This window comes from Dermacentor andersoni, chromosome 7 (assembly GCF_023375885.2).
Source record: "Dermacentor andersoni chromosome 7, qqDerAnde1_hic_scaffold, whole genome shotgun sequence".
In the NCBI taxonomy this organism is placed as follows: domain Eukaryota; kingdom Metazoa; phylum Arthropoda; class Arachnida; order Ixodida; family Ixodidae; genus Dermacentor; species Dermacentor andersoni.
Window position 1 is genome coordinate 178,336,848 of NC_092820.1, and position 27,937 is coordinate 178,364,784.

At 47.0% G+C, this 27,937-nt stretch overlaps 1 protein-coding gene across 12 annotated transcripts in view; it reads left to right on the forward strand.

The window, feature by feature from the left end:
• The window catches only part of LOC126533186 (protein phosphatase 1 regulatory subunit 21-like), a 250,792-nt gene that overhangs the window by 210,277 nt on the left and 12,578 nt on the right, over positions 1-27,937 (forward strand). For 11 of the 12 annotated variants that reach the window (XM_055071640.2, XM_055071641.2, XM_050180455.3 and 8 more), the window contains 2 exons: positions 1,079-1,177; positions 26,833-26,970. In XM_055071640.2, coding sequence (XP_054927615.2) covers positions 1,079-1,177; positions 26,833-26,970 — 237 coding nt within the window. The remainder of the gene's footprint in view (positions 1-1,078; positions 1,178-26,832; positions 26,971-27,937) is intronic. The other variant, XM_055071642.2, reaches the window with a different exon arrangement.

Below are 27,937 nucleotides of genomic sequence, written 5' to 3' on the forward strand. Positions count from 1 at the left end.
TACATGCAGGCGTGTCCTGCACCGAGTGATTACATTTAACATTTGTTAGCCGGTGAAAGGCGGTCACCAGAGAATGAAAAACAAGTACATATGTCAATACAGGTGTAGTGCTGAGCAGCCGACTATGTACACATGTTCTAAAATTCACCGGGAACCACCCATAGGCAGAGCAACTTCAGAAAGAGAGCCTGTGGTCATATGTTTGGACAAATTTAGTTTTGCACAAAAATTAAAAATTTATTGTGCATCTTCCTGCTTTGCTGCAACTTATGCATAAGCGCTTTAAGCCAGAACAGCATGGCACATTGTTTGTGAGTGAAAATATGTCGCTCTGCAAATGCTTGTACCACCCCTTCAAAATAAAAGAAATATGCTTATAACAATCACTACTGTTAGTCTTCTTTTGAGTATTACATCTGAGTATTACACATTAACAGCTGTGTCTTACCAGTACTCATGTACGGGGCAGAAACCTGGAGGCTTACGAAAAGGGTTCTACTCTTAAATTGAGGACGACGCAACGGGCTATGGAAAGAAGAATGATAGGTGTAACATTAAGGGATAAGAGAAGAGCAGATTGGGTGAGGGAACAAACGCGCGTTAATGACATCTTAGTTGAAATCAAGAAAAAGAAATGGGCATGGGCAGGACATGTAATGAGGAGGGAAGATAACCGATGGTCTGGACTGGATTCCGAGAGAAGGGAAGCGTAGCAGGGGGCGACAGAAAGTTAGGTGGGCAGATGAGATTAGGAAGTTTGGAGGGTCAACATGGCCACAATTAGCACATGACCGGGGCAGTTGAAGTATGGGAGAGGCCTTTGCCCTGCAGTGGGCGTAACCAGGCTGATGATGATGATGATGATGATGAGTATTACACATTTCATTGAGATTAGTTCTGTAGCCACCTAATGAGAACATTGTTACATTTTGCAAATATTTTAATTGCAATGCTGTAAAACAAAGCATCTCCTTAATGGCTGCCTGACTGATATGTGACATCTGACCTCCTGGTGTGCAGGTTTTGTGTATTGCAGGTAATGCTTTTGTTCTAATGGTGCTGGTGCTTTTCCATGCAGTGCAAGGCACTTCAGAAGAGGCTCCACCTGGCAGAGCAGCACAAGGTGGAGCTTGAAAACCAACTTCAGGACACGCAGCTCACGCTACAGCAGCTCAGAGTAAGCCTCTCTTTCATGCATTAGTGGAAGGCATTCATACTGTCTCATTAAGCCACAAAATCGGAAAAGCTGTTCAGAGCCGCCACATGTAACCGGTGTCAATATCATCCAAGACAGTGTATTTGTCTTCTTTGACCCCTACGGCAATGCTCCACACTAATGAACAATATGAAGCAGCAGAAGCTTGATGTGGGCGAGTTGGTTTTGCATACTTAATGAAAAGAGCGCAACGACGACGCGGACTAAAGGAACAGGTCCGTCATACATGTTGTTCTTTTAGTCCGCGTCTTCGTAGCGCTCTTTTCATTAAGTAATAAACAATAACCACAAATTTATTTGTTTGTTTGTTGTTTGCTCAAGTTACACAACTATAAATAAAGCTAACAGTACTGTAGATTATCTCATTTAACACACAGGTTGAGAATAGTGTCACGTTTTAGTGACGGGGAGGAACCAGACTTTGGCACAACTGTGAGTGATGCAAACTAACTTTATTGGACAAACTTGTGCATAGAAAAGCAACACTCAATCACAATGCAGCGAAAGCAGTGGGAACAGTTGCCGATCGAAGACATCTGGTCTACAGGTCAAGAGCGCTGGCTAGCATAACAGATTCTAGCATAATCGCTGGTACTCACATGCATTCTGGAATACCGTATAGACTCATGTAAGGGCCACACTTTTTTTTTTTTCATAATTTCGATCGGGTGCGGACTTTACACGGGACCGAATCTTTTGGCCAAATTGTGCACACCCCAGATCACCGGTGGAGGTGCCATTGCATCAGAGGTTAATGCGCAGCTCTCACCATTTAGCAGCGGCACGCGGAAGTATGCATGCAGCACGTGAAAATTCGCCGATGCGAGCACATCGCACGCAATCTAATTGGACAGGTTTACCTTGCTACGGAACTGCCAACAACTTTCGAGACAGTTCCCATGCATGAAGAAGCGCGGTGTACTGAGCAATAAGGTTGTAACATTTGTGAACAAGTGAAAAATTCAAGTTTATTTATTTATTTACCAGGCAATATGCTGGAAGGTCTGTTGGGATAAAAGCCATGAGAATGGATTGAGAGTGCCCTGGTAACCGTTACATGGCCGCAGCTGTACAAAGTGCATAGGTTGCGATTATAGACATGTCGTTACAAAAGTAAAAAGAAAACAAGCAGATTACAATACGTAACACAACATATTCATAAATCACGCAAATGCACTTAAAATTACAATGCATAAAGAAGTGCATATGCAAATCACAACACATTGTACTACAACGCAGTGCATTTGGCAATGCATTGTCAAGAACATGCTTGCTCACCCTGTCTTAGAAGAACTGACATATTGTTTAGGCATAGAAATCAAACCGCGAGTGAAATTGTGGAAGCTCACTGGATTGCAAAACTAAAGGAAAAATGCATCAGTCATCCTTCTGTTTCATTGTGAGATAAAGAGAATTCGCTCCTGTTGTCACATCTTTAACACATTTTCATCTGAAGTGCTTGTTTTATGTGCTTTGCAGTTTTTATGTTCACCGGGTAGCGCTGATCCGAGGCAGTTTATCACTAGTGTTGTTATGTGCTATTGGCGTGTTCTGTTGATTGGATCGCACAGATCTGTGGGTACTTAAGCAGGTGGTTCTTCGAAAATAAAACCAATTGTTAGAAAGCGCTTGTGCTTGTGTTACTGCTTTTCTTTGTCCCTGTTTGTTTTGTGCACAAAAAGTATTTCTAAAAATGAATCTGTTCGAACAAGGCCAACTAGCAGTTATGCTACATTGTACAGCATACTTATTAGTCCCACGAATACACTGAAAATGTAGCAAACAAAATTAAGGAATAATTTGTGAACAGTATAGTCGATATGACTTATAGATACTTAATGCTTTTCTAGGACACAATGGAAGAACAGTAAGACCGTAACTGTTTTTTACTCCAACTGGTTGCATTTTCATATGTTTAGTGTTGTTGGAACGTTGTACAGTAAAACCTCGTTGTAACGAAATGGGATATGACGAACTAATGGATATAACGAAGCAATCGTGATTCCCCTTGAGATTCCAATAGATGCCCATGTGTTGAAAACCTTGTTTTAACGATGTGAAAATTTCCTTGCAATGGGTATAATGAGCCTTTTTAGAGCGCAGCTTTTTGGCGCCCGTTCCTGCGTTTCACGGCGCCGTCGTGCCTCACCATAACCAGCTCCATAGCCGGGGCCAACACGCTGGTCTAGCTGCGTGAAGCTCCTGGTGCCATCTCTCGCGCACAACGCGAGCCTTGCTTTCTTCCCTCCTCCTCCAATGCCTCCCATGTGCGGCGGCCATCAGAGCGCCAGCTCGGTGGTGGCTGATCTCGATGATGTGCTGCTGCCTAAGCCGAGACACATAGCCGTCGCCATTCGCCACTGCGTGTACCCCCCCCCCCCCCCTCTCCTCCGTGGCGGCGACCGCGCGAGAGCGCGCGTTGTTCCCCGGTTGCTGAAGCGCCGGCTCAGTATCAGCAGATTACAGTTTGCGCTTCCTAAGCTGAAACCCAAAGCCACCTTCAGTTGACTCACTGGCAGCGTCAGTGACGTCAGCCAGTAACTGACATCTCTTTGCCATGCAACGTTCCTATGCGCCTACCCGCTGCCTCTCGCAACCTCCCGATAAGCGAGGCAGTTGCGCCAAGCTACGCTTCGTTTCCTGTGGCTGGTGCAAAATGTTCTGCACCAGACGGATTGTCCAAGGCTCACGGATGGTTTTTATTATAATATAATCTTTCTGCCTATATAAGTAGTTTATTCTCAGCCAGTTCTTTCTGAGCCATGAGCGAGGCAATTGGTGGAAGTTCTTCGTCTGCCGCTGCTGCTGAACGGGCTGCCTGAGCAGAGGCCCAACACCGTCATTGCCAGAATCCAGAAGAGCGCTACGCCGAACCAGGCATTGGTGCAGCAAGTCTGTTTCTTGACCACAAAGCTTCCTTCATAACAATCAAGAACTGGGAATGGAGTGTTTCTTAAAAAAGGAATATGTCTGAATATTAAAAGTTGTCTGTAACTGTACATACATGTCTTGCACGAATTCTTTGCCTCAATATTTCGAAAAGCCGAAACAGCTCAAGAACTGCGCTCAAATTTCGCATTAGGAAGTAACGTAATCGTCAGCAATTGTTTTTCCACAAAGAGCGTTTACTGACCACTTTAGTACCCGTCAGGTCAAGGTCTTATAGTGCTGCGCGACGTGCGCGTCTCCCGTGTGCATCTGCCGGCCTCCTCTTTCCCGTAGAACTGGTGGGCCCGCTTGCTTGTCCGCCGCGTGCGTGGTGCGACACCGACTGCGGTTTTGTTGTTGCTTGTCTGCGTGCGCATCAAGGATATCGGTGTTTCTGTCGGTTTGTTTGTGCGAGTTCTCACCGCCAGAAAGGAGATGGACGACGCCAACAGCAAATGGAAGCACAGAACGATATCAATCGAGCAGAAGGTGGCTATGCTGAAAGCCATTGAGCCCGACGTGAAGAAGAAAAATGTGGCCGAAGATTTCGGCATAGCAGTGATTTTGAGCTGCAAAGAAACTGTCAGCAGTGCTGTCGCACGTGGCGTAAAAGGTGCCAGAAAGAAACTGTGAGCCCCCGCTTTCGAAACTGTAGAGACGGCGGTCTTCAAGTGGTTTTTGGACGCAAGAGCAAGCGACACTCCTGTGAGTGGGGCACTGTTGCAGTGCAAAGCGAGGGACTTCAGGTGCATCATGGGGCACGACGATGTTGTGGTGAGTGTCGGCTGGCTGCAAGGTTTCAAGGAGTGCCACGACATCGTCAGCAGGGCTGTCAGCGGGGAAGCGCAGTCTGTTAACCACGAAGCTGCCATGGCGTGGGTGGAGGCAAACGTTGGACGGCTGCTAGAAAAATACAGTGCCAAGGATTTGTTCAACACGGATGAGGCCGCCCTGCTCCAGCAGATGCTGCTGCAAGAAACCTTGGCCCTCAAATGTGAACATTGCCAGGGCAGTGGGCAGAGCAAGGTCCACCTGACCGTGTTGCTTTGTGCCAACATGGATGGGTTGGAAAAGGTTTCGGCCCTCGTGGTCAGCAAAAGTGCGATACCACGATGCTTAAAAGGCAAACGAAAGTTCCAAGTTAGTTATGTGTCCAACCGTAGGGCTTGTATGATGAGATAAATTTTCGCACAATGGCTGCGGGAAGTGGGACGAGCGGCTGGGCAAGCTGAACCGGAAGATATGCCTCCAACTGGATAACTGCGCAGCCCACCACACTGCCGCTGTGCTCAAAAACATAGAGCTATGATTCTTGCCGCCAGGCTGCACTGAACTTGTGCAACCCCTCAACGAAGGAGTTATTATGAACTTTATGTCGGACTCTGCAAGCGTGTGATCGTCCGGATTCTGCTCAATATGAGCATGAAGTGCGAGTCCACGATTGACTTGTAGATGGCAATCGAGATGCTACAGGCTGCTTGGATAGCTGTACCGGCAAGCACGATCGCCAATTGCTTCCGGCATGCCTCATTTGGTGTCGGCAACGGCAGTTGCAGCAAAGGTCTCGGTGCCTTCCAACGAGAATGCGGCAGGCGACCAAGCCCTAGTGTGGTGGGACGCTCTCCCTGACGCCAGCATTGTGCCTGACTGTGACACCTCCTGCATGTACGTCCGTGCCGATGCTGATGCGGTGACGACAGAAGAGCTAATTGAGGCGGAAATTGTGCGTGCGGTGAAGGGAGTGCCTAATGACGACAGTGACGAATGTGTCGACGACAGCTCGGAGCCTGATATTGGCGAACCCGACGTACCGACGCCTGCACAAGCGTTGGATGCGGCAGACCTGCTGCGCCACTTCTTTTGCGCTCACGATGACGGTGAGGACGGACTCGAAATAGCGGCTGCAGCTGAAAAAGCCATCATTCGCCTGAAGAAGACGCGATAAAAATCTATCAAGAACTTTTTTTCTGCGAAGAGATCCGCCACCTGATGTGCTGTTGATCAATCAGTGATGAGCCGTTTGGCTAGAATAAAGTATCAATTCCTTGCTGTTTCCTTTTTTTTTTTTTTTCGTGCAACGGCCATTCTATTTTTTTTTTTCGCATGGCATGCTGCTGGGAGATTTGGTGGTGAGTACATCATCTCTACTTTCTGCCGATTCTAGCATAGTGCAGGATGTAGAAGTGATAGGAAGGGTAAAGTGCAGTGATCATAGGTTAGTGAGGGCTAGGATTCACCTCAATTTGAACAGAGAAAGAGTAAAATTGGTCAAGAAGAAACAGGTCGACTTAGAGGCAGTAAGGGTAGAAGAAGACAAATTTAGCCTGGTACTTGCAAACAAACATGCAGCCTTAGAGCAGACAGATGATGATGGTGACATAGAGGTAATGAATGAAACCGTAATGAGGCTGGCTTCAGAGGCAGCAATCGAAGTGGGAGGCAAGGCACCAAGGCAACCAGTGGGCAAGCTCTCCCAAGTAACAAAGGACCTAATAAAGGAACGACAAAGAATGAAAGTGTCCAACTCAAGAGATAAGATAGAATTTGCGGAACTGTCAAAACTGATCAACAAGGCGAAAATAAGTGATATTCGAAATTATAACGTGAGAAAGACTGAAGAAGCCGTAAAAAATGGATGCAGCCTGAAATCAGTGAGAAGGACACTTGGCATAGGACAAACCTAGATGTATGCATTGAAAGATAAGCAGAATAATATCATCAGCAATCTCTAAGGTATAATAAACACAGCGGAAGAATTCTATACTGACCTGTACAGTACCCAGAAGACTCAGGAGTACTTCATTCGAAACAATAATGGACAGGATACAGAAACTCCTCCTATGATTAGCGATGAGGTGAAAAAGGCCTTGCAAGATATGAAACGAGGAAAAGCAGCAGGAGAAGATGGAATAACAGTCGATGTAGTCAAAGATGGAGGAGACATAATGCTAGAAAAACTGGTGGCTCTCTATACAAAGTGTCTATCGACTGCATGGGTCCCCGAAAACTGGAAGAATGCAAACATTATACTAATCCACAAGAAGGGAGATGTTAAAGAGCTGGAATATTATAGGCCAATCAGCTTACTCCCAGTATTATATAAAATATTTACGAAAATAATCTCCAATAGAATAAGGGCAACACTGGACTTTAGTCAATCAAGGGAACAGGCTGGCTTCAGAAAGGGATACTCTACAATGGATCACATCCATGTCATTAATCAGGTTATCGAGAAATCCGCAGAGTACAATAAGCCTCTCTGTATTGCTTTTCTAGATTACGAAAAAGCATTTGATTCAGTAGAGATATCAGCAGTCATAGAGGCATCGTGTAATCAAGAAGTACAGACCGCTTATGTAAATGCCCTGGAATATATCTACAGAAATTCCACAGCCACCCTAATTCTACACAAGAAAAGCAGGAAGATACCTATAAAAAAAAAGGGGGTCAGACAAGGAGACACAATCTCTCCAATGCTATTCACTGCATGCTTGGAAGAAGTATTCAAGCTATTAAACAGGAAAGGTTTAGGAGTAAGGATTGACGGCGAATACCTCGGCAGCCTTCGGTTTGCCGATGACATTGTTCTATTCAGCAACACTGCAGACGAGTTACAACAAATGGTTGAGGACCTTAAGAGAGAGTGTAAGAGTGGGGTTGAAGATTAATATGCAGAAGACAAAGATAATGATGAACAACTGGGCAAGGGAACAAGAGTTCAGGATCGCAAGTCAGCCTCTAGAGTCTGTGAAAGAGTATGTTTACCTAGGTCAGCTAATCACAGGGAACCCTGGCCATGAGAAGGAAATTCACAGAAGAATAAAAAATGGGTTGGATCGCATATGGCAGACATCGTGAGCTCCTAACGGAAGCTTACCGTTATCATTGAAAAGAAAGGTACACAATCAGTGCATTTTACCTGTGCTGACATATGGGGCCGAGACTTGGAGACTGAGAAAGAAGCTTGAGAACAAGTTAAGGACCGCGCAAAGAGCGATGGAACGAAGAATGCTAGGCATAACTTTAGGAGACAGAAAGAGAGTCGTTTAGATCAGAGAGCAAACAGGTATAGACGATATTCTAATTGACATTAAGAGAAAGAAGTGGCACTGGGCAGGTCATGTAATGCGCAGATTAGATAACCGTTGGACTATTAGGGTGACAGAATGGGTACCAAGAGAAGGGAAGCATAGTAGAGGACGGCATAAGACTAGGTGGTGCGACGAAATTAGGAAATTTGTGTGTGCTAGTTGTTTTGCTGAGGACCGCTGGATTTAGCGCAGCTCAGTTATTGAACTTTATTAGTGCTTTTCTGTTGTGCGCCCGTGTCACTGCATTCTCCGCCGATGTCAACGCCGGCGAAGCGGCCGAAATACGAGGCGAAGGACTTGGCTACCAAGGTGGAAATTTTGCGGGCCCTGAAGGACGGACTCTCTCGACAAGAAGCCATGAAGAAGTGCGACGTGAAAAGAAGTACCTTGAGCACGTATGTGAAAAATGAACAGATTCTTCAGGCGTTCGAAAGCGAGAAGTTCCGAGCATCACGTAAGCGTCTGCGAACAGCAGCTCATCCAGAGTTGGAAGAGGCTTTGCTTCGGTGGGTGGTCGACTCGCGTAATGCAAATCTGCCATTGAGTGGACCCCTCATCATGGCGCAAGCCGAGAGGTTTACACTGATGATGCATATCGATGCATTCAAGGCATCGGAAAAGTGGTGTGCGCGGTTCAGAGAACGACATGGCCTCGTTTGCTGTGTGCGGCGAAAGAGGCGCTGTCAACGAAGACGTTGCCAACAACTGGAAGAACGCTCAGCTGCTCGAGCACATCGCCGCCTACGATCCAAATGACATATTTAATGCTGATGAAACAGCACTTTTCTTTAAGGCTTTGCCAGACAAGACTGTGACCATGAAAGGAGATCCGTGCATCGGTGGCGAAAGATCCAATGAACGCGTCACCATTCTTTTAGCCGCCAACATGACAGGAACAGAGCGCTTCCCGCTTGTCGTCATTGGAAAGTCACAAAAGCCACGGTGCTTTAAGAACATGCCTGCTCTTTCGGTGGAATGCCGAGCGAATAAAAAGGCCTGGATGATGTCGGAAATTTTTCGTGGCTGGATGCAGAAGTTAGACCGACAGTCTGCAAAGAACCGCGAAGTGTTAATGGTGCTGGACAATTGTAGTGTGCATAACAGTGTCACCGGACTGGACAACATAGAAGTTGTTTTCTTGCCGCCAAACACAACATCGGCCCTCCAACCGATGGACCAAGGCATAATTCAGTATGTCAAGACCAAATACCGCAGGCACGTGCTGGAACGGATGCTCCTGTGCCATGAAGTCGGCAAGCAGTACGACGTGAATCTTTTGAGCACGGTCAACATTCTTGCCTACGTTTGGCACAACACGCCCGCGCACGTCGTCGCTAACTGTTTCAGACAAAGTGGCTTCGTTGTGCGTGAGCCTGGCGATGATGCAGTGGCCGAAGTGTCGCTAGATGACAATGGAGATGACTGCGAGGATTTTGGAGGAGTTCTGCCGGATGCGGTGACGCTCGCTGATTACGTCGGCATTGATGACGGCGTTGTTACAGCTGGCTCGCTTACCGAAGAATGGAATGGAAAACTTTATTGGTTCTTTAAGATATTAGCGGGTTGAGGGCTAAGCCTTCATTCTTGAAAACTTTGGGTCCGCTTCAGCCTTGGGTGGGCCCCTAGTCCAGGGCACCACTGAGTCGGGCCACCTCGCTTGCATGTGCTATGAGGGCCCTTTGGACCCCTAGCTCGCAGCTGGTGAGCTGGCTCTCCCATTGCGCCGCACTTGGTGTTGTATGTTTGTGGAATGTCTTGTTTCTCTCGCATTCCCATGTGATGTGATATAGTGTTGGCTTTGCTCCGCACCACGGGCATATGGCGCAATATTGTGTGGGGAACATCCTGCTTAGTATGTAAAGATTTGGAAAGGAACCCGTCTGCAGTCTACGCCATCCTGCGGCTTCCTCCTTCGTCAACGCTTTGTGTGGTGGAGGGTATTGGAATCTTAGCCCTCTATATAGGTTTAGCAGCTCTAAATAACTGTCCCCGCAAGTAATCTGAGGCTCTCCTGGGGGGAATCAGGTGCCCGCTCGGATGGTTAAGCCTTGAGCTAAGTTGTCCGCCCCTTCATTGCCCTGAATCCCTGCGTGGCTTGGTATCCAGATTATGTTGTGTGTAGGTTGTCCTTCATAGAGCGGGGCTCTACTAAGGATCTTGAGTGCCGTGCTGTTTATTCTACCCCTGACATAGTTTCGGCACGCCTCTTGTGAGTCTGTTAGGATGTTGAGGGATTTTCCTATCCTGTATCCTTCCTCTGCTGCCAGTGTGACAGCTACTTCCTCTGCTTCGGTTATGTCTGATACCGTTGCCGTGAGACTCGTAATTAGTTTGCTTTGATTATTAGCTACTACCGCTACTGCGTGTTTCCTGTGTTCTTTTGGATAGAGGGAAGCATCTGTGTAGACTGTGTTGTCTCTCTGCCCCATCGTTTTTTCATAGAATTCTGCCCTAGCCTGTCTCCTGCTAGTATGGAGATTGGGGTCCATATTGCGGGGGACAGGTTGTATGCGTAGTTTCTTCCTTAGCAGGTCCGGTATTGTTGCCCTACTACTTTGCGGTTGTTCTATTTCCCAACCCAACTTTGTCAGGAGCGCCCTTCCTGTTGTTGTGTTACTGAGCCTTCGCGCTTATGCCTTGAGCTGGCATTCTTTTAGTTCTTCAAACGAGTTGCCGATTCCCAGTTGCATCAGCTTGTCAGTGGATGCGTTTCTTGGGAGATGAAGGGCTGTTTTGTATGCCTTCCGAAGGATTGCTTCGGCTTGTTCTCTTTCGGCTTTGATGGTTACATGGTACGGCAGGGAGTATGTGACCCGGCTGACCACCAGGCTGTTGGCCAGCCTGAGGGTGTCCTCCTCTTTCATGCCGTATCTCTTGTGTGCAGCTCTGCTGATCATGCGGCCCACTTGTTCCGCAGCTCTACTCAGCAGGCAGAGGGTGTGGCTGCACCTCCGGCTGCCTTGCAGCCACATACCGAGGATCCTAATCATTTTCCGTTCCCGAATGTTTTGGCCTTCGAGTTGTACTTCGAGTGGGGCATCTGTTGGGTGCCTTCCCACTCTGAGAAGCTCAGACTTCTCCGTGGAGCATCTGAGGCCTCTTTGCTGCGTATATTCCTCGATGCAAGCGGCGGCTTTCTGTAGCGCTTCTTGCTTGTCCCCTAGAGATCCTTCGGTGGTCCAGATGGTTGTGTCATCTGCATACATGGCATGACTGATTCCCTGGACTTCGTTGAGCTTCTTCGCAAGGTTGACCATGGCGATATTAAAAAGTATCGGCGAAATTACCGAGCCCTGCGGAGTGCCCTTGCATGGCATTTGAAAGGTGTCACTCCGCAGGTCTCCGAGGCCTATTGTCGCTGTTCTATCTGTGAGGAAGCTTCTGACGTAGTCGTGTACTTTCTTCCCGGAGTTGGTAGTGTTGAGTCCTTCCATAATGGCGGCGTGAGATACGTTATCAAAGGCCCCTTTGATATCAATGGCCATGACGACGTTCTCCCTGTTTTTCGGCATTGTTTCAAGTACCTCTTCTTTTAGTTATAGCAAGATGTCTTGGGTGGATAGATTTGCCCAGAAGCCGAACATGGTGTTGGGGTACCATCCTCCGTCTTCTAGGTGCGTTTGGATTCGTCGGATCACAATTCTCTCAAACAGCTTGCCGAGGCACGATGTGAGCGAGATTGGTCTGAGGTTTTCAATTTGGAGTTTCTTGCTGGGCTTGGGAATCATGACCACCACGGCGTGTTTCCACTCCGCTGGGACTGTTCCTTCTTCCCATAATGTGTTGAGGTAGAGGGTGAGTTGGTCTATTGCTTCTTCACTTAGGTTTCGTATTAGCGAGTTGCTAATCTTGTCCGCCCCTGCCGCCGTGTTCCTCGTGGTTGCACGTATGGCTTGTACAACTTCTTCCCTTGTGATGGGCCGGTCTGTTGTGGGGTTCTTCTCTCCTTAGTAGTCACCTTGATAGCCTTCCACCGAGTCTGTCCCACAGCATTTGTCTCGAACTGCTTGGAGTAGCTGGTCGTCGGTCCCTTCATATTGGTGAATTAGTCTCTGAATAGATTTGCTGCTTTCTGTTTTGCTTTGGTCCATTAGCGTTCTGAGGATCTGCCACATTCTAGCTGTGCTGAGGGTGCCATTCAGTGAGATACTAAACTGTTGCCACCCCTGTCTCGCTAGCTGCATTGCATATTCCTCCGCTTGCTGTGTTATTTGAGCAATTTTCTTCTTTAGTTTCCGATTTAGTTTTTGGCACTTCCAGCGCTTGGTTAGGCCCCGTCGTGCCTCCCATAGTCTAAGGAGTAGCTTGTCCACTTCCGGCGCTTGTTCTGTTCGATCTACCTCTTTGGTGTAGAGGTCCCCGATTTGCTTGAGTTGTTGGCTCCATTCTTCTACTGAAGTTATATCCCCTTTTAGCTGTTTGCAGTGGATTCGGAAGGCATCCCAGTCTGTTAGGGTTGCCTTACCAATTTTCCTCTTGATGCTTTCTGCTTCTGTGCTGATCCTAATGATGTAGTGATCGCCTCCCAGATTTTTTTGCAAGTTTTCCCATTCCACTTGCTTGGCACCCCTGACAAAAGTTAGGTCGGGATATGTGTTCACACTGACACTATTCCCCTGTCTAGTAGGGTGCCCCTCATCTGTGAGTAGTTCGCAGCCTATGTTTTCTGCTGCTGTACAGATGCTGCGTCCCTTTTTGTCTTCAACTCTGCTGCCACATTGCAGGCTTTCTGCGTTAAAATCCCCGGCTACTATCAGGGTGTTTTGTCCCGCTAGCTTTCTTGCTTCTGTAAAGAGTTTAATGAAGTCTCCCTTATCTTCAGGTGGGCTGTATAGATTAACTATGAAGGTACTTTTAGCTTTCCGCTTCCTGTTGGGGATTATCTCGGTTACTATGTGTTCGAGCTGTGTATCCACGAATTCTTTGTGTGCAATGGTGGTGATTTTGTTGCTAATGAGAGTAGCTGTTCGTCCGTTCTCCTGGCAAGTATATCCTCTCGGGGCTGGAATACAGTTTGTCTCTCGTAAAAGTATGAGATCTGGTGGGGTTCCTCTAGTGCTAATGAACTGCTGTAGGTGCCCTTGTTTGCGCTTGTAGCCCCTGCAGTTCCATTGCCATATCTCTAGTTGGTGTTGTCCTGCCATGTTGATGTATCAGAGTTTGCGTTCATTCCCTGGGATTCTGATCCAAACCTGCGCTCATTGTAGAGTCGGTCTCTGGCGTCGTTTACAGTTCTCTGTGTGGTTTGATTCTTTACATAATTTCGGAAGTTGTGATCTTGCATGGCTATCTTTTGATTTAACTGCTGCATTTGCTGCTGCATTTGCTGTATCATTGTTTTCAAATCGTCTGTTGGGGAGGATCCTCCTTCGTTAGTCTGTAAGCTTGCTACGCTCTGCTGCGGGGGTGAGGGTGTCCTGACAGGCGAAAAACCTGCCTTTCGCATCTCTTGCATTTCTGCTATTAGTTCATTTGGATGGGTCAAAAAGCCCAAAAACTGCAGAGCGCATGTGAAACGCGTCCGCGCTCCTCGGCTGCTCGCAGCGCCCCTTACCGAAGAAGAGATTGTCAGGGACGTGCTGCACGGCGAAGATTCTGAGGAGGAAGAGGAGCCGTGAGAGGAGCAGCCTCGGCCCCCTCGCACTGTGAAGGAAGCTGCGGAAGCCTTCGCTGTGTTGGAAGAATTTTGTTGGGACACTCCAGACAGCATGCGAGCTTCTAAGCACCTGGAAGGACTTCGTAAAATAGTATCCGCGCGGGTTTCTGCTCGAAAGCAGACGAGCATCCTCGATTACTTTGCGCAGTAAAGGTTTGTTGATGAAAGTCGTGCATTTATTGCTTTTGTTGTCCACTTGATAATTCGGACATTCGGTTAATTCTGACATAATTTACGGTCCCTAGAAGTCCGAATTAATGAGCTTTTACTGTATAAAAACAGGACGGTCTAGACATGATGAGGCTGTTATGAAGTTTAAGAGTTCTGTGTTAGAAAAGTACTGTGTGTTCAACAAACAGTATGAGTAAATGTTGTCAACCCGTATTATACTGAAACCTTGAAATGTTTTGGGTGTGGTTCCCAGACGTTCAATATTTCCCATGTAGCAGATTATCTTTTTTTGCAGAACAAGAATTTTCTGTTTGTTTTTGGTATTGTGCCCCGTATCAACATACAATAATTTAAATGTGAGTTTAACAATGCGTGATATATTTAAAAGGAAGCTTTAGCTCGGGCCCAACGCCGATGCGGCCTATTCAAATGCACATAAGATGCAGAAACGCTTTTTTGAGATAACCACTGGGCCGATTTTAGTGAAATTTGTTGTACTTGAGAGAGAAAGTTAAATTCTAGTGACTGTTGGTAGCAGCAGTAGCTGTGGCCATTCTAGATGATGGCATCCATGTCCCCAATTGCTTCTTGCTGACGGAAATCGTGATGCTGGTGCGAGGTTGGATACTAACTTGATCGTCAAGTACATTCAAGGAACGGTGGCTTTGAGTCTTGCCCGGCACAATCGCTTGGTCTGCAGACTGTAATTGACTTGAACTTTAAAGGCCAACTGCAACGAAATTTTCAGCTGTGTAAGAAGCCCAGTTTCATATAATTTAGACAAACAGTAGCTGCTGTGAAAAACTTTATGCTTGAAATGCAAGTGGGTGCGTCACAAAACGCTTGCAAAAATAGACGTTTTTCATACTGAAACTAAAAAAAATAAAAAATTCCATCATGACAGCTTTCCAGAAGTGACATACAATTTAGACCGTAGAGAACCGGCGCTTACGTCGTCCGCTTCCGTTGCTTGTACCATTCTCGTGTATCAGCGAACAGGTCCCACATGTCTGCTAGCCACAGAGTTAGTATACTCTGCTAGCTGCTTTGTGCGCTTTGCCCATGCTGTTGCGCACCCACAGTGTTCTTTTAATGCAAAGCTTTCTTCTCGAGTCAAGCCGGATTTTTGTACCGGGTTGTCTACGTTCAACAAGCAGAGCCTAAATGAATTCCCTCTAGCTGTTCCGACGTGTTCCATCTGCCAGTTCTAGCTGTGCTTCGGGAACTTCCAATGCCACAGTATATTCTCGTGGACGATGCTAGCAATGAAAACCACTTGAGGCTGCGGCAAAGGGAACATCTGCATCTCGTTCTCTACAACCGTTCTGATGGTCTCCCAGAAGTGGTTGGTGCCCTCGTGCTTGAGCTTTGGCATAGTTTGTTATAAGTGTATGGTGGTTGAATTGCATGTTCCTCATCTCTAGTGTCTTGTCAATGTTGGTGGCCTCAGATAGAAATATTTCAGTGCCCTGTGACAAGTTTCTTATCATTCTGGCACTCAAGTCCTATAGGTGTCTTCCAAAGAAAAGTATTTGTGCCGCAACATCTTCTCACAGTTCCAGTTGTAGGTGGACACTCTTCCAGAGTTCTCGAGCCAGGTCTCGGTGTCGTCCGAGGACTCTCTGAAGAAGATAGGTGACTCCCTTGGTTCTTGCAGTACGATGGCTGCAGGCAGTGCTTGGTCTGCCGTTGTTGTTGGCCATGATCTTCCTTGTCTTATTGGGTAGAAGGCCATACTCTGGCAGCAATTTTTTCAGCCTGTGGCTTGCTCACTGCTCTGTGGCGGCATTGATGTCTTCACAGCTTGGACTTGCAGGGCCTCGTGGCTTGCAGGCGGTTTCTAGTACGCAACAAAGCACCTTCACTGATGTCACATTCTTGTGACGGGGAAGAATCGGACAGAGGCACATCCACTAGTGATGTAAACTAACACTTTATTGGGCAAACTTGAGCCCAGAAAAGCAAGTAACACTCAGTCACAATGAAAGCGGTGAGCGCAGTCGTCAAGCGCTGGAACCTGATCTATGGGTCAAACATGTCGGCTATTTATACATGAGAACAGACTGATGGGCTAGTCGGCACAGTCAAACCCGACTATATCGAACCCGTTTACATCGATTTATTCTATATAGCGAATAATTTCTTGACATAGTATAGTTACAATGAGTATACATAGCAAAATTTATGCTTACTTCGAACAAAAATAACAGCTACTCCCGATATATCGAACGTCCAGCGGCGGAAAGGTGCCCCCAGAAGTTGGCTTTCCCTCGCGGTGGCGGGGATACCTGGCGGCACGGCTCCTTCCAACCGCTCTTTCTACCGTGACTGCGCTGCCTTGGACGAGCCGCCGACACACCCCTGCCAAAAATGATTCTGGCCCACCCGTAGCGCTTGCTCAGACAGCCAATCAGAGGCTCTTGTGCCCTTGTCGTGCAAGATGGTGAAAGTGTGAGTTGCCTCGCTGCTTTACTGGTTCATTGTGTGTGCGCCTTGTGGGCCTTCTCCCGCAGTGTTGCCGTGATGAAGCGGCAGAATTCGCTTTTCGCCGTGAATCTCGAAATCATAAATCGGGTCAAACACGGTGAGAAGTCGGATGTCCCTGCAGCGTGCAAGATTCCGAGGAGCACTCTCAGCACGGGCGTGAACAAGAAGGGGGAAATTAGGGCTAAAGCGGCCAAACTCGTGACCCAGTGCCCATGGTGCCCGACGCTTGCACACGGCCATGTACAAGCGGTTCACCCAAAATTGCTTCAGCCATGCTGGCTTCCACGTGCTTGGTGATGAGTGTAAATTCTGATGAATGCGATGAAGCCGTTGCCGGTGTTGCCAAAGTTTGGAGCGAGCTGTCAGAATTACCGGAAGGTGTTGACGAATCAATGGTGGACGAGTTTGTGAGTGCAGATGATGGTGTCATGACCACGGGAGAGCCCGAAAATGAACACTACATTGCCGACATCTTACCGAGCACAAGTGAAAATGGGCACAATGAGGAAAGGGACGACGATCCTTTGCCCACATCCTCCGAAGGGATTGGTGCACTCGCACTAGTCCGGTGCTTCTGCGCAAATGCAGAAGGTTGCGGCCTCAGTTTCTCCGACTCCTTAGACAATGTGGAGAAGTGCGTCCGTCGCAGGCAGCGAAATTGCCCAAGCAGAAGAAAATGCAGGACTATTTCCTGCTAAACTAAGCTAGTTTCATCAATAAAGTGTTCTTATAAATGGTATGTGCTTTTACGACATCCAATTATTTAGAAGGCTTATATCGAATTATGCTCTATATCGAACTGATAGGCATATTTTTGAGAGTTCGATATAGCCGGGTTCGACTGTACTGCATAACTTGATACGACTGTACTGCAAAAAAACATGAGAACAAGAGAAGGAAACAGACACAGCGCTACTAACAACTTAATCTTTATTGGACGTGGTTACCACATATATACGATCGTACAACAGGCCAATATCACAACATAGATTTCTTTCTGGCACAATCATTCAACACAGGCCACTACCGCGATAGGAACATGATTTCTTTTTTTGACAGCTACAAAGATGGGCAACTTACAGAGTTATCATTTCGAATGTCTCGATCTCCCTAGTGACTTGATCTGGGTTCCTAGATATCACTTTTGATTTGTCAAACAAGAGTTTACAGCCACAATGCGAGCAGTGCGCGGCTACATGACTAGTCTTTACAAGTATATTAACGTTGTTCGAATGCTCCCGTAAGCGATCATTGAGGCACCTTCCCGTCTGACCAATGTATTCCTTCCCGCAGCCTAAAGGAATAGGGTACACCACTCCTTCCATGCATGAAACAAATGCTCTTTGGTGTTTTTTATTGTAGTAATGACACCTTTTTTGTAGTAGTGTTAACTTTCACACACAAACCAGACAATTTTAAAGGGGCTGAGAACACGACGTCAACACCAACATGATTCCCAATTTTTTTTTCATATTATGGCTAGCTTGGTGCAAGTACAGCATGAGAACCACTTTTCTGCTTCTACTCTGTTGGGCAGTGGAATCTGGGTAATCACGATTTCTTAACATGCTGCCAGCCCCTGCTGTCGGCATTTGCAAGGGGTAGCCAGCTGCGCTTAGGCGCGAAACTTGGTTTTTGAAGCTTCATTCGAAGCTACCAGGTGATGGCAGGATTTTAGAAGAGCATTTTTAAAACAAAGATTAATGATGCCTCGCTTAACTAGTTTGGAATGTGCTGATGAAAATGGTAGAATGGCATTCTTCCCTGCCCTCGGTGCTGCGAGCCCCGATGCAAGAAAGCCATTCTACCATTTTCATCAGCGCATTCCAAACTAGTTAAGCGAGCCATCATTAATCTTTGTTTTAAAAACGCTCTTCTAAAATCCCATTTCTAAATCTAAAATTGTAAATCTTCTAAAATCTGTTTCCCAGTGTCCTGAAGGAACCCTATGTTACACAATGCTTATATTTGGCAAAAATGTGGGGCACATTAGGGTTATTGTGTATTCATAATTAATCGTTTTGTTTGATTACGTCCTCTGCAATAAATTATATAAGCAAGCTCTCCAGAGAATATATAATTAACCTCTACAAGAGGTGCAAAATCTTGCAAGCTGTTGTTGCGTAACTACCAAGCACACCAAGGTCAAACTTGGCAACTGCAGGCACACTGCTATGGAAGATGTGTGTGTGCAGAGTTAAATGCCTGTGGATCAAGTACAGCATTTGAAAATTATGAAGAAAGTGCTACAAATGTCATGCTGCCCGTATTAGCAATGTTTCCTAGTGCCCAGGAATAACTCTGCGTTACATAGTGTGAATATTTAAATGAAATGAGGGGCACGTTGAATGCACTGTGAATATTTAATGTTACAAACCTTATTAGGAGCGCTACAAAAAAGTTACGAATTCTTGTTTTTACGGTATTTTTATATGTGATACGGCATTCGCCCCTTGTCGTTAGATAAGTAAAGGTGGTATCTTGTTCTTGTTTAGTGAAACTAAGGGCCAGGTAATGGTTAATGTGCAGGGAAAGTTCAAAGTGGGTGGGCTTATTGCGACATTTGCAATAAATTATGTATGCAAGTGCTTTGGAGCATTATGAGTGTTACATGAGCACATAGAATTTCGCCTGATTCCCTGTCGGAGCAACAGGTATCGTCAAGATTAAACTTAGGTCCAAAGAAACTTGCCATTTTGACAGTTTGTTCAAAAATGTAATTCTGTCGCTCTGAGCTATGGTTCCCAATAACCTGAGGTAACTCTATTTTACACAAAGATTATGTTTACTGGAAACAGGGGTCATGCTCAGTGCAGTGTGTAAAGAAGCTTTAACTTTCCTGGCCAGATTATAAGCATTGCAACTAATTATTTAACTCATCTTTTGTTACTTATTTTGCCCATTATATGAGGTTTGTAGTAAGTTTCATGGTGTTCTTGATTAACTACAACAGGCGCATTGTTTATATTTGTTTAAAGTTAGAGGCAGGTTATAGGTCATATGTAAACAAACTTGAAAGTGTGTGGACAGTTTACAGGCCTTAGCAGTAAATTACTTATGCAGGTTACCCTGGGCATTGTAACTCTGTTTTAAAGACAATGCACAATTTAATATGCTGCCCCGGGGGAAATGTAAATGCCATCAAGATCGAATCTCGTAAAATTGGGGGCGTGTTACGGCCAATATTCTGGCAAATTGTGTGGATGAATTACTGCATTGTAAATGTTCTTTACCAAATGTCTGAACGCTTTGTATGCTAAAAGATTTCAAACAGACCACTGATATAGGGGCAACATTTTAAAGGGCCCCTGAAACGGTTCGGACAAATTTTGTAGAGGCGTAGGGTACAGCTTAAGTAGAACATTCGCACCACAATTTATGGAGGTGCGTATTAATGGAGCTACAAGCGATTACAAGTTACCCTCCTCCCTAGCTATGCTTTTCCTCCTCAACTCATTCGCCGAGCCATCACGGCTAAGCTCCGCCTTCACTGGTTCTGCGTCGCATCGTCCACTGCCAGTTGTTTTGGAGCCCCCCCCCCTGCGCACAACCTCTCCGCTAGTCGCTTGGCTGTCGACTTAAAGCGAGAGCTATCGAAGCAGCATGCATTGTGAGCATTCTGTCGCAGCGCCGAACGTGTCTGGTATTCCGTTAACCACACACTATAGCGGAACGTTTCGATTGAATGGTGGAAGCATAAACTCAAGCTGATGAAGGAACTAATGAAGCGTAGACGTACGTGAGCTGCCTGATCAGTCTCCATGGTCCAGCCACCCGTTGGCGCAGAGCTTAACCAGCCAAAGAAAGAGCTTATATTGCTCTAACCAAATGTAAAACATTTTAAACATTTTCAAAAACAACGTGTTAACGATTACACACCTGCGAAAAATTTACACCAGCAGCAAAGAAGAATACATTTTGTTACTGCTACTCTGTCTGGTTGAGCTCTATGCCACCAGGTGGCTGCACCGTGCAGACTATTCACATTTGCGCTTCTGTTCATCCCATGAAATGACCCGCAAGGGGACACAGCCAGGCCCTGTCCCCTTAAGCTTGCGTTTACCCTAATACTGGACTTGCGAAACGCTATTGCGTTAGTAATCTTCCGGTGTAAAGTGATGGCCGCAATCGTGCAAATCCTGGTGCCGATCGGATAGCGGCAGTCCAATGCGCTGCAGCCAGTCCGCTCGTCTACTGGCTTGCAGAGGGACGCGATGTCGCAGCTCGACATATTGCCAGTTGCTACGTTTGCAGTCCACAATGCAACAAAGTTGAATTATAGCGCTCGCGAAAAGACAGACCGACACTGACGGTGGAGCTCTCGTCAAAGACGGAGCACGTTGTAACACAAGCAGACACTTGCTGTGTGCCGGAAGTGCTTAAGTGTACTGAAAAATTGTTCTTGTGCATTCTCTTTATGTTACTTTCTTTTTATAAAAACAAATTAACTAACCATTCCAACTATTACGAACATCATTTGTTTACCATAAATTTGGAAAAATTATCGATCACGTGCCCTGGTCAGCCAATCGGATAGCTCGCCCCACTGACGTCATATGGGCAGGGGCGGCTTAAGGGGGGATGAGGGGATCGGAACTAACTTTTTCATTTTTTATCTTAGAGTGATGAAATTTGGCATACAGGTTCGAAATAGCATCAAACAGACAGCTGCAAAGTTTCACAATCATATCTTCAGTAGTTTTTATTTTATCATTATTTATATATTGCTCACATGTTGCTTGCTCGTGGAAAGCCTAGCGTGACAGCAAAATGGGTTATGGGTCTGTAAATGTTTTTAATAGTTACTAAGAAGTATAGTCTAAGTCAAGATTCTCTTAATTTCTTTTTAAATTTCTCTGCTCTTCTTCTAAACGATATAGTATGCACCTTCTCTTTATGTTTAGAATGTATCATGCTCCAATTATTGTGTAATAAAAAAATGGTGAGCCTAAATGGTAAATCTGAGACTGTCTTGACATAAGGCACACTTCACCAATTGCAGCAAAACAAACAGGATTAAAATCCGTGCTCCCATTGCCGTGCTATGCTTTCCACGAGCAAGGTGATAAGCTCAAAACAAACTTTTGAGAAAACAAGCCTCAAAGTTCCATACTGGCACACACTGTCTAGAATGCTCCTGCATTGTAGAATTTGGTGTCCTTGGCAGCAGGTGACTTCTTAGCCCTCTGTCCTTTCAGGAGATGGACTTTGTGTGCCTTCTTCATTCGCTGGGAGTCTTTCTCGACAGCCCGCTGAAGAGAGAGGGCACCAGGGCGCAGGCCCAATGTTGTGCACAGGTCTGAATAAGCTTTCAGACTGCCCGAGTTGTACTTTGAAATTGCCTCGTGCACTGCTGTTTCCACAGCAAACAGTGAGGCATGCTGGTCTTTTGATACTAGTGACCATATCACTGAATGGAGACTCTCAGCCGCGTTTTGAGTTTTGCCTCCTCTGCACCGGGCCAGCAACTGAGGGTCTGAGAGGCGCTGGTACACAGGCAGGAGTGCTTCAGCAACTTTAGCTGAAAGCTTGTACTTGTGAGCTGGTGCTGGCTGCCCTTCTGCCTCAGCTGACCGGTGGTTGCACCAGCTAAGGGGGCCAGGGGGACACAGCTCATGATGGGGCTCATCATCTGTTGATGTGATGTGGTAGTACGTTGCCATTGCTGCCCTTTGCATTTCCTCGACTTCCGAGTGGTTCCGCAGAGCAAGGCCATAGTAGTTTGTCAGTTTTTTGATGAGCTGCTGTGTCAGGCCCCCCTTTCCACCTAGTGGCTCTCCTTTCTTTGCCTTGGCCACCAAAGAGCGAAGTGCAGCCCCCATTCGTTTTTTAACATGATTTATGCAGTCCTCTTTAGATAGCTGCACAAAACCATAAACTTCTTCATCACATAGAGTGCGAAACATGCGGCTGTCCCCGTCACAAACTATGTTTGTGTAACGTAGATCATTTCTGCTCAAGGAGCGCCTGAAGAGCTGTAGTGCAGCCTCAACCTCCATTCTTCCAGAATTCACATCAGTGTTTTTCTGGCACTGGTGTTGCTGCTTCCATTCAGCATAGTTGGGGTCACTTTCTGCTGGCTGTCGGCTGCACCCAAGGCAGAAGTTGGACAGAACTATGCAGTCCAACACAAGCCCTGTATGGAAATCAATTATACAGCCTACGCCGGTATGGGAGCTGTGGCCGCGTGTCAACCATGTGCCATCATACACTACTGTAATGTTCTTTGAAAATGTTGTCTCCATTTCAGTGTACACCTTTTTCACTGCCTCTACAGCATCTGTGAAGATGTTGTGTGCAGCTGCCGCTGCGGCAGGCTTGAAAGTCTTTTTGAGGTGCCCATCATATGTTTTGTGGTGTAACCCACGATGCGAGACATTCATGGTGGCCCAGAAGTCATTAAGAGCAGTTGGTCCTTTCCCAATGCTCTTTATTGCTTGCATAGCTCTGATGTTGACCTCGAAAGCTCTAGAGCCGCTCTTCCTTTGTGAGGACCACTCAGACTGTAGGGTACTACCACAGGAAATGCATGAAAGTACCATCTTCACAGCTAGTCCCAGTTCAGTCTCGCGGTGCACTGCTAGGCCGGGCTGCTGACAAGTTGGGCAAAGCGGGGAACCAATCAGCGAGTTCAAAGCAGCAACTTGAACAAGCATAAACTCCTCTTCTGGAGGTGCGGGAATGGCATTTTCCTGTGAGCCAGTCAGCCCGAACTTGCGCTCCGTTGCTGAAACCGCGCGATGCGATTCGCGAACTCTCGACGCTTGCAGTTCTGCAGTTTCCGCGGACACAAATCGTGTTTCCAGGTGAGCTTGAATAGTGCGACGTTCACTGGGCGAACAGTCAACACTGCGATGAGCGGCAAGGTCGGCCGCCGGCGCATCCGCGGCAGCGAGCGTGCGCCCGCGTTGCAGCTCCGTCGAAGCGCCGGAACTCGTCGATGGCATGGGACTGCCTTCACTGGCGGTTGTTGGCTGCGGAGACATCTCGGCGTTGAACGACACACCGCGGAAGCGCGTCTCCGATGCTCTGCAGTCGGGCGGCGATGACCGCTGCAAGCTCACTCCGTAATCTGTGCTGGACGAACTTGCGACGGGACGCTCGCGTACGGCGAGACTCACTGGCATGTCGATCGTCACCGGTGAAGTAACACTGCGCCCGCGCTTCGACGGCAAAAGATCATGGTTCGTCTCACTATCGCTGGCTGGTGCTCGACTCGGCGCAAGATCCCGCAGCACGTTGGGCGAGAGATCGCACAGCACGTTGGGCGCGTACTCCGCCGATTCTGAACGGACGCTCGGCTCGGCCGAACCACCTGCTGACAATCGCCGCTTCTTCCTTGCTGTGACGGGCTTGCGTTTCCGTTTCCCGTAGGCATGCTTCGTCCGGTACTTCTTTTCGAACGTGCGCGGATCCATTGCACGTGGCCGACGTCCTCGAAACACAAGAGAAGGAAAGTCCAGAAAGGCTTCCCAGCAGCGGACAAAAGCAGACGCTCCTTGCGCTCCTTGCCTCGGCCGCCATTATGGCGCGGCGTCGACCAATGAGGAGGCGCCTTACAACGAGCCGCGGCGCAGAGCCAATCGGGGCGCGGCAGCCATTGGCTGCTCCGTGCTGCCACTCTCCTGTTTTTCTTTTTTTGTGCGCTTGCTGGCTGGCAGGGAAGGAAGGGAAGGGCTGGGACAAAGAGTCAAAGAGTCGGGCTTTCCAACGATACCAAAATGGCGGCGCTCCGTGGCGGGAAAGCCGAGCAGTCGCGCGTTGAACTTCGCGGCTTTTTCGCGATTTCGGGCGGATTTGTGGACGCATGCACCGACAAATATATTTATTTTAAGTGCTTAGAGTTTGTTTTTCGGTGAAATATGTCAGTACAAGATAGAAATGATGCTGTAGATTCTGAAAAGCGTACTTTTCAAAAATCGTTTTTTTTTCGCGAAAATCGCGATCTGATCCCCGCTTCCCCCCTTAAAGTTCCACCGCGCAGTGTGCTGTGATCGGCAGCGATGTGCATTTTTAAAACCTTATAATAAATTGCACGCTTTACACGGAGCACTTCAATGCGTCAATTAATGATCAGAAGGACTGTTACGTTTCGCCTCCGACACGCGGTATAGCCGGCGCGGATGCAACGGACGCTGGGGCTTCGTTCAAAGCGGCGGACATTTTGGCTCGTTCAGCGCTGCCGCAACGCTTCCTGCCAAGCGCATCCAGGCATGTTTCAATGCCACGTGTCTTCGTGTGTGTGTGTGTGTGTGTACATATTGGTGCCCACGCTTGTCACAGCGCGGCAGCCGGGGAGAGGAGCTCCCCAACTGTGAAGCGAGAAGGTCTGACCGGCGCCGGCCCGGTGGATGCGTCACTTCTCGTCTCAACGTGTCCGTGCGCCTCATCCCGAGCCGTTCCTTCTTGCCTTCGACTCGGAGAGTATAAAAGCAGCTGCCCCCGAACGCCGAGAGAGGCTTCGAATTCTTCCGTCGAGTAACGTGCTCTCCCGTCTCTCCACTTCGGTCGACCTGTCCCGCCGCTCTTTTGCGATGCTATAATAAACAAGTTGTTCTGTTAGCAGTCGACTCATCCTTTGCCAGGACCTTCGGATGCTTCCAGCTGTGCCCCAGGCCGCCGGGCCAACGCTACCCTTGGGGCTTGCGACCCAGATGCAACAGGACCTACTCTAACGACTCTACTTTTGTAGAAAATCGTCAAAATCTTTTCAGGGTCACTTTAAAGTGTGTGATTTATTTAAAGGCAACTGAAATTTTTATTGCAACAGCTCAAAAAAGACAGCTTTTCCGGAAATTGGGTTGTGATTCCACAAAGTCACACAAGTCTGCAGTCGTTTGTTGTTGGTTTTGTGTGATGGCAATAAACAGGTCTTGTCAGTGCCTGCCTCATTATGTAACCCATATAGTATAACAGTAGATATAGAGGAGCCTCCATTGAAAATTTTGACGTTAGGAATATGAATGGGAGGGTCACGAAAAGCTAGCAAATATAGCTGTTTTTGATGGTGAAACTGTAGAAAGCACTGCCATTACTGCTAGCCCAAAGTAACGGGACCTAACGCGTGGCTCCTTGGCATGACCTCCGAGATTGCACACCCTGCAATCTCAAGGCCACGCTGCTTTGTAGCGTAGATACTGCAGTCAGCAGATAGGTGCCGCAATGGTTGGGCTAATGCGTGGCGTGCTCTGATTAGTCTCCGTGATTCTCCAAGCGTGGCGACGTGAGCCAGCCAGAGTGCCCGTAACATGCTGAAAAATCTCGGAAGGGATGTGCTGGGACTTGCGTCATAGTGACAACACCAGGTGCATGCATCCTCTGCTTAGGTGCCATACAAAGTCTGCTAAGAACAAAACTATGCAATCACCAGCCCTGTTGCATTGTAAAGATTGCTTTAGTGGTATGTACTACTCATTTATAATAAATTTAGCCAGAGTGAAATTTGGTTGCAGTTGGCCTTGAACACCTTCTGGTCCAATGTATGATTCCTGCAGGAGTCATAGCACTTTACAACAAATTTAATCTTAAACATTTGACCATCAGCAACTATACCTGCATAGCTTCAAAAGTAAACAGCGCTAAGAATGGGAATAAACAGAAAGGCACAAAGCAGAGCTCCGTCTTGTCTTTCTGTTTAGTGCCATTCTTAGTGCTGTTTCCTTTCCAAGTCATGTACCAGCTGGCTCACCAACGCATGTTATTGATACTTACATAACTTGGCCATCTGGCTGCCCTGATAAGTATGGTTATTCCTAATATTTTCCAAATGTCCATGCATCCCATCATGCTGAAGCCTCTGGCCTGTACGTATCCTTTGTGTATGCACACTAAGGGTTATCGCATTGCTTGGCTGGCACAAAAATGGCCTTCACATATTATGTGACTATTCTTTACACTGTTATTATTGTGAAATAAAAATTCAAAGAAACATAGGCTGCCTCCAATGCCTTGATGTGTTGGCAGTTCACAAGAAAAGACATTGATCAATTCCTGAAACTACACTGATAATTCTTGCTTCATTCCGATACATAAAATATAAATTTCTCACTTAAGTAATAAAATTCAGACCATAAAAGTTAAAAATGCATGCCCCCGGCCCCCCTGGTCGATGCTGTCTCTGCGGAGTTTTCACAAATTTTAAAGTTCACCAGGTGGCATATATGTGGTTGATGGAATAGCTACAGGTTAGGTTTTTCAGGCAATGTGCAGCTACTTTAGCCTTCACAAAAACCTCCTTGCATCTCTTGATGCATTTGCTGATAACCAACTCCCTGTGCCTGCAGGATGAGATGCGTTCAACGGTGCGCAGTTACGAGGACCAGCTGAGCACAATGAGTGAGCATCTGGCCAGCATGAACGAGAAACTGACTCAGCAGAAGGACGAGATCGACGCCTTGCGCCACAGCTCCTCCTCGACCAAGGTGCATGCTGACCCCCATTTCAAGTGCTTTTCCCAAAAGTACACTCTAAAAAACGATTACGCCTTTTGGGCTGTATCTGGTCCCCTGAACAGTAATCGTCATCTGTTTTGCTTGCGTTTCCTTTCTTGAAAACACTGCACTTGCTACTTTCCTGTCAAGAATGCTCAAAGTGCCAGGTGCACAGCATTAAAGAAAGGAAACGCATGTAAGATAGACAACGATTACTGTTTGGGGACAAGATAAGCCCCAATGGATTCAAAGTTTTCTTCGAGTTTAGGGCTTATTGTGGCTGGCGTAAGGTGTCAAGATCACAGCACCCGTTTCGTGGGTAATGTATTGTACTGACATCAGAGAGCTCTAGCTTTTTTATTTGTTCCTTTCATTTATTCATACTGCAGGCCAAAGTGTTGTCCCATGCAGGAGGGACAATACAGTGACAAGGTAATCCTTTCAGTCAGGTGGGTGCAGGAAACTGGGGTTGTGCAAACCTGCCCCACTGCTCGATTCGTACTTGCATCTGGTATATGCCAGACCACTCGTTTCGCACTATCTGCTCGTGTCAGCTCTCGCTCACGCTTGTTTTGGTTGTCATGGTTTGCGATTGTTTTCTTTCGCAATGCTGAGTCTAAACTGAGATGTCCTGATGAAGAGATGGAACATGGTTACAATGGCACATTTTGGAGGATTGGGTGCAGAAAGAATGCACAGAAGACATTCGCTGACTGTCCTCTGTGCATTCTTTCTGTGTCCCATTCTCAAAAACGCACTGTTATAGCCAGCTACCAACTAGCCCATCTAAGTTTCTTAATCGCTGTCCAATGGAAAGGCTTTTGGAGACAGTGCACCATTTCCGATTCTGTAGACAAGATGAACCCTGAATAGAAGGACGCGGAGGCGACACCCAGTACCTCATTCTCTTTGTCTTTGAATGCGGTGACATCACAACAGAAGGGTGCACACCATGTTT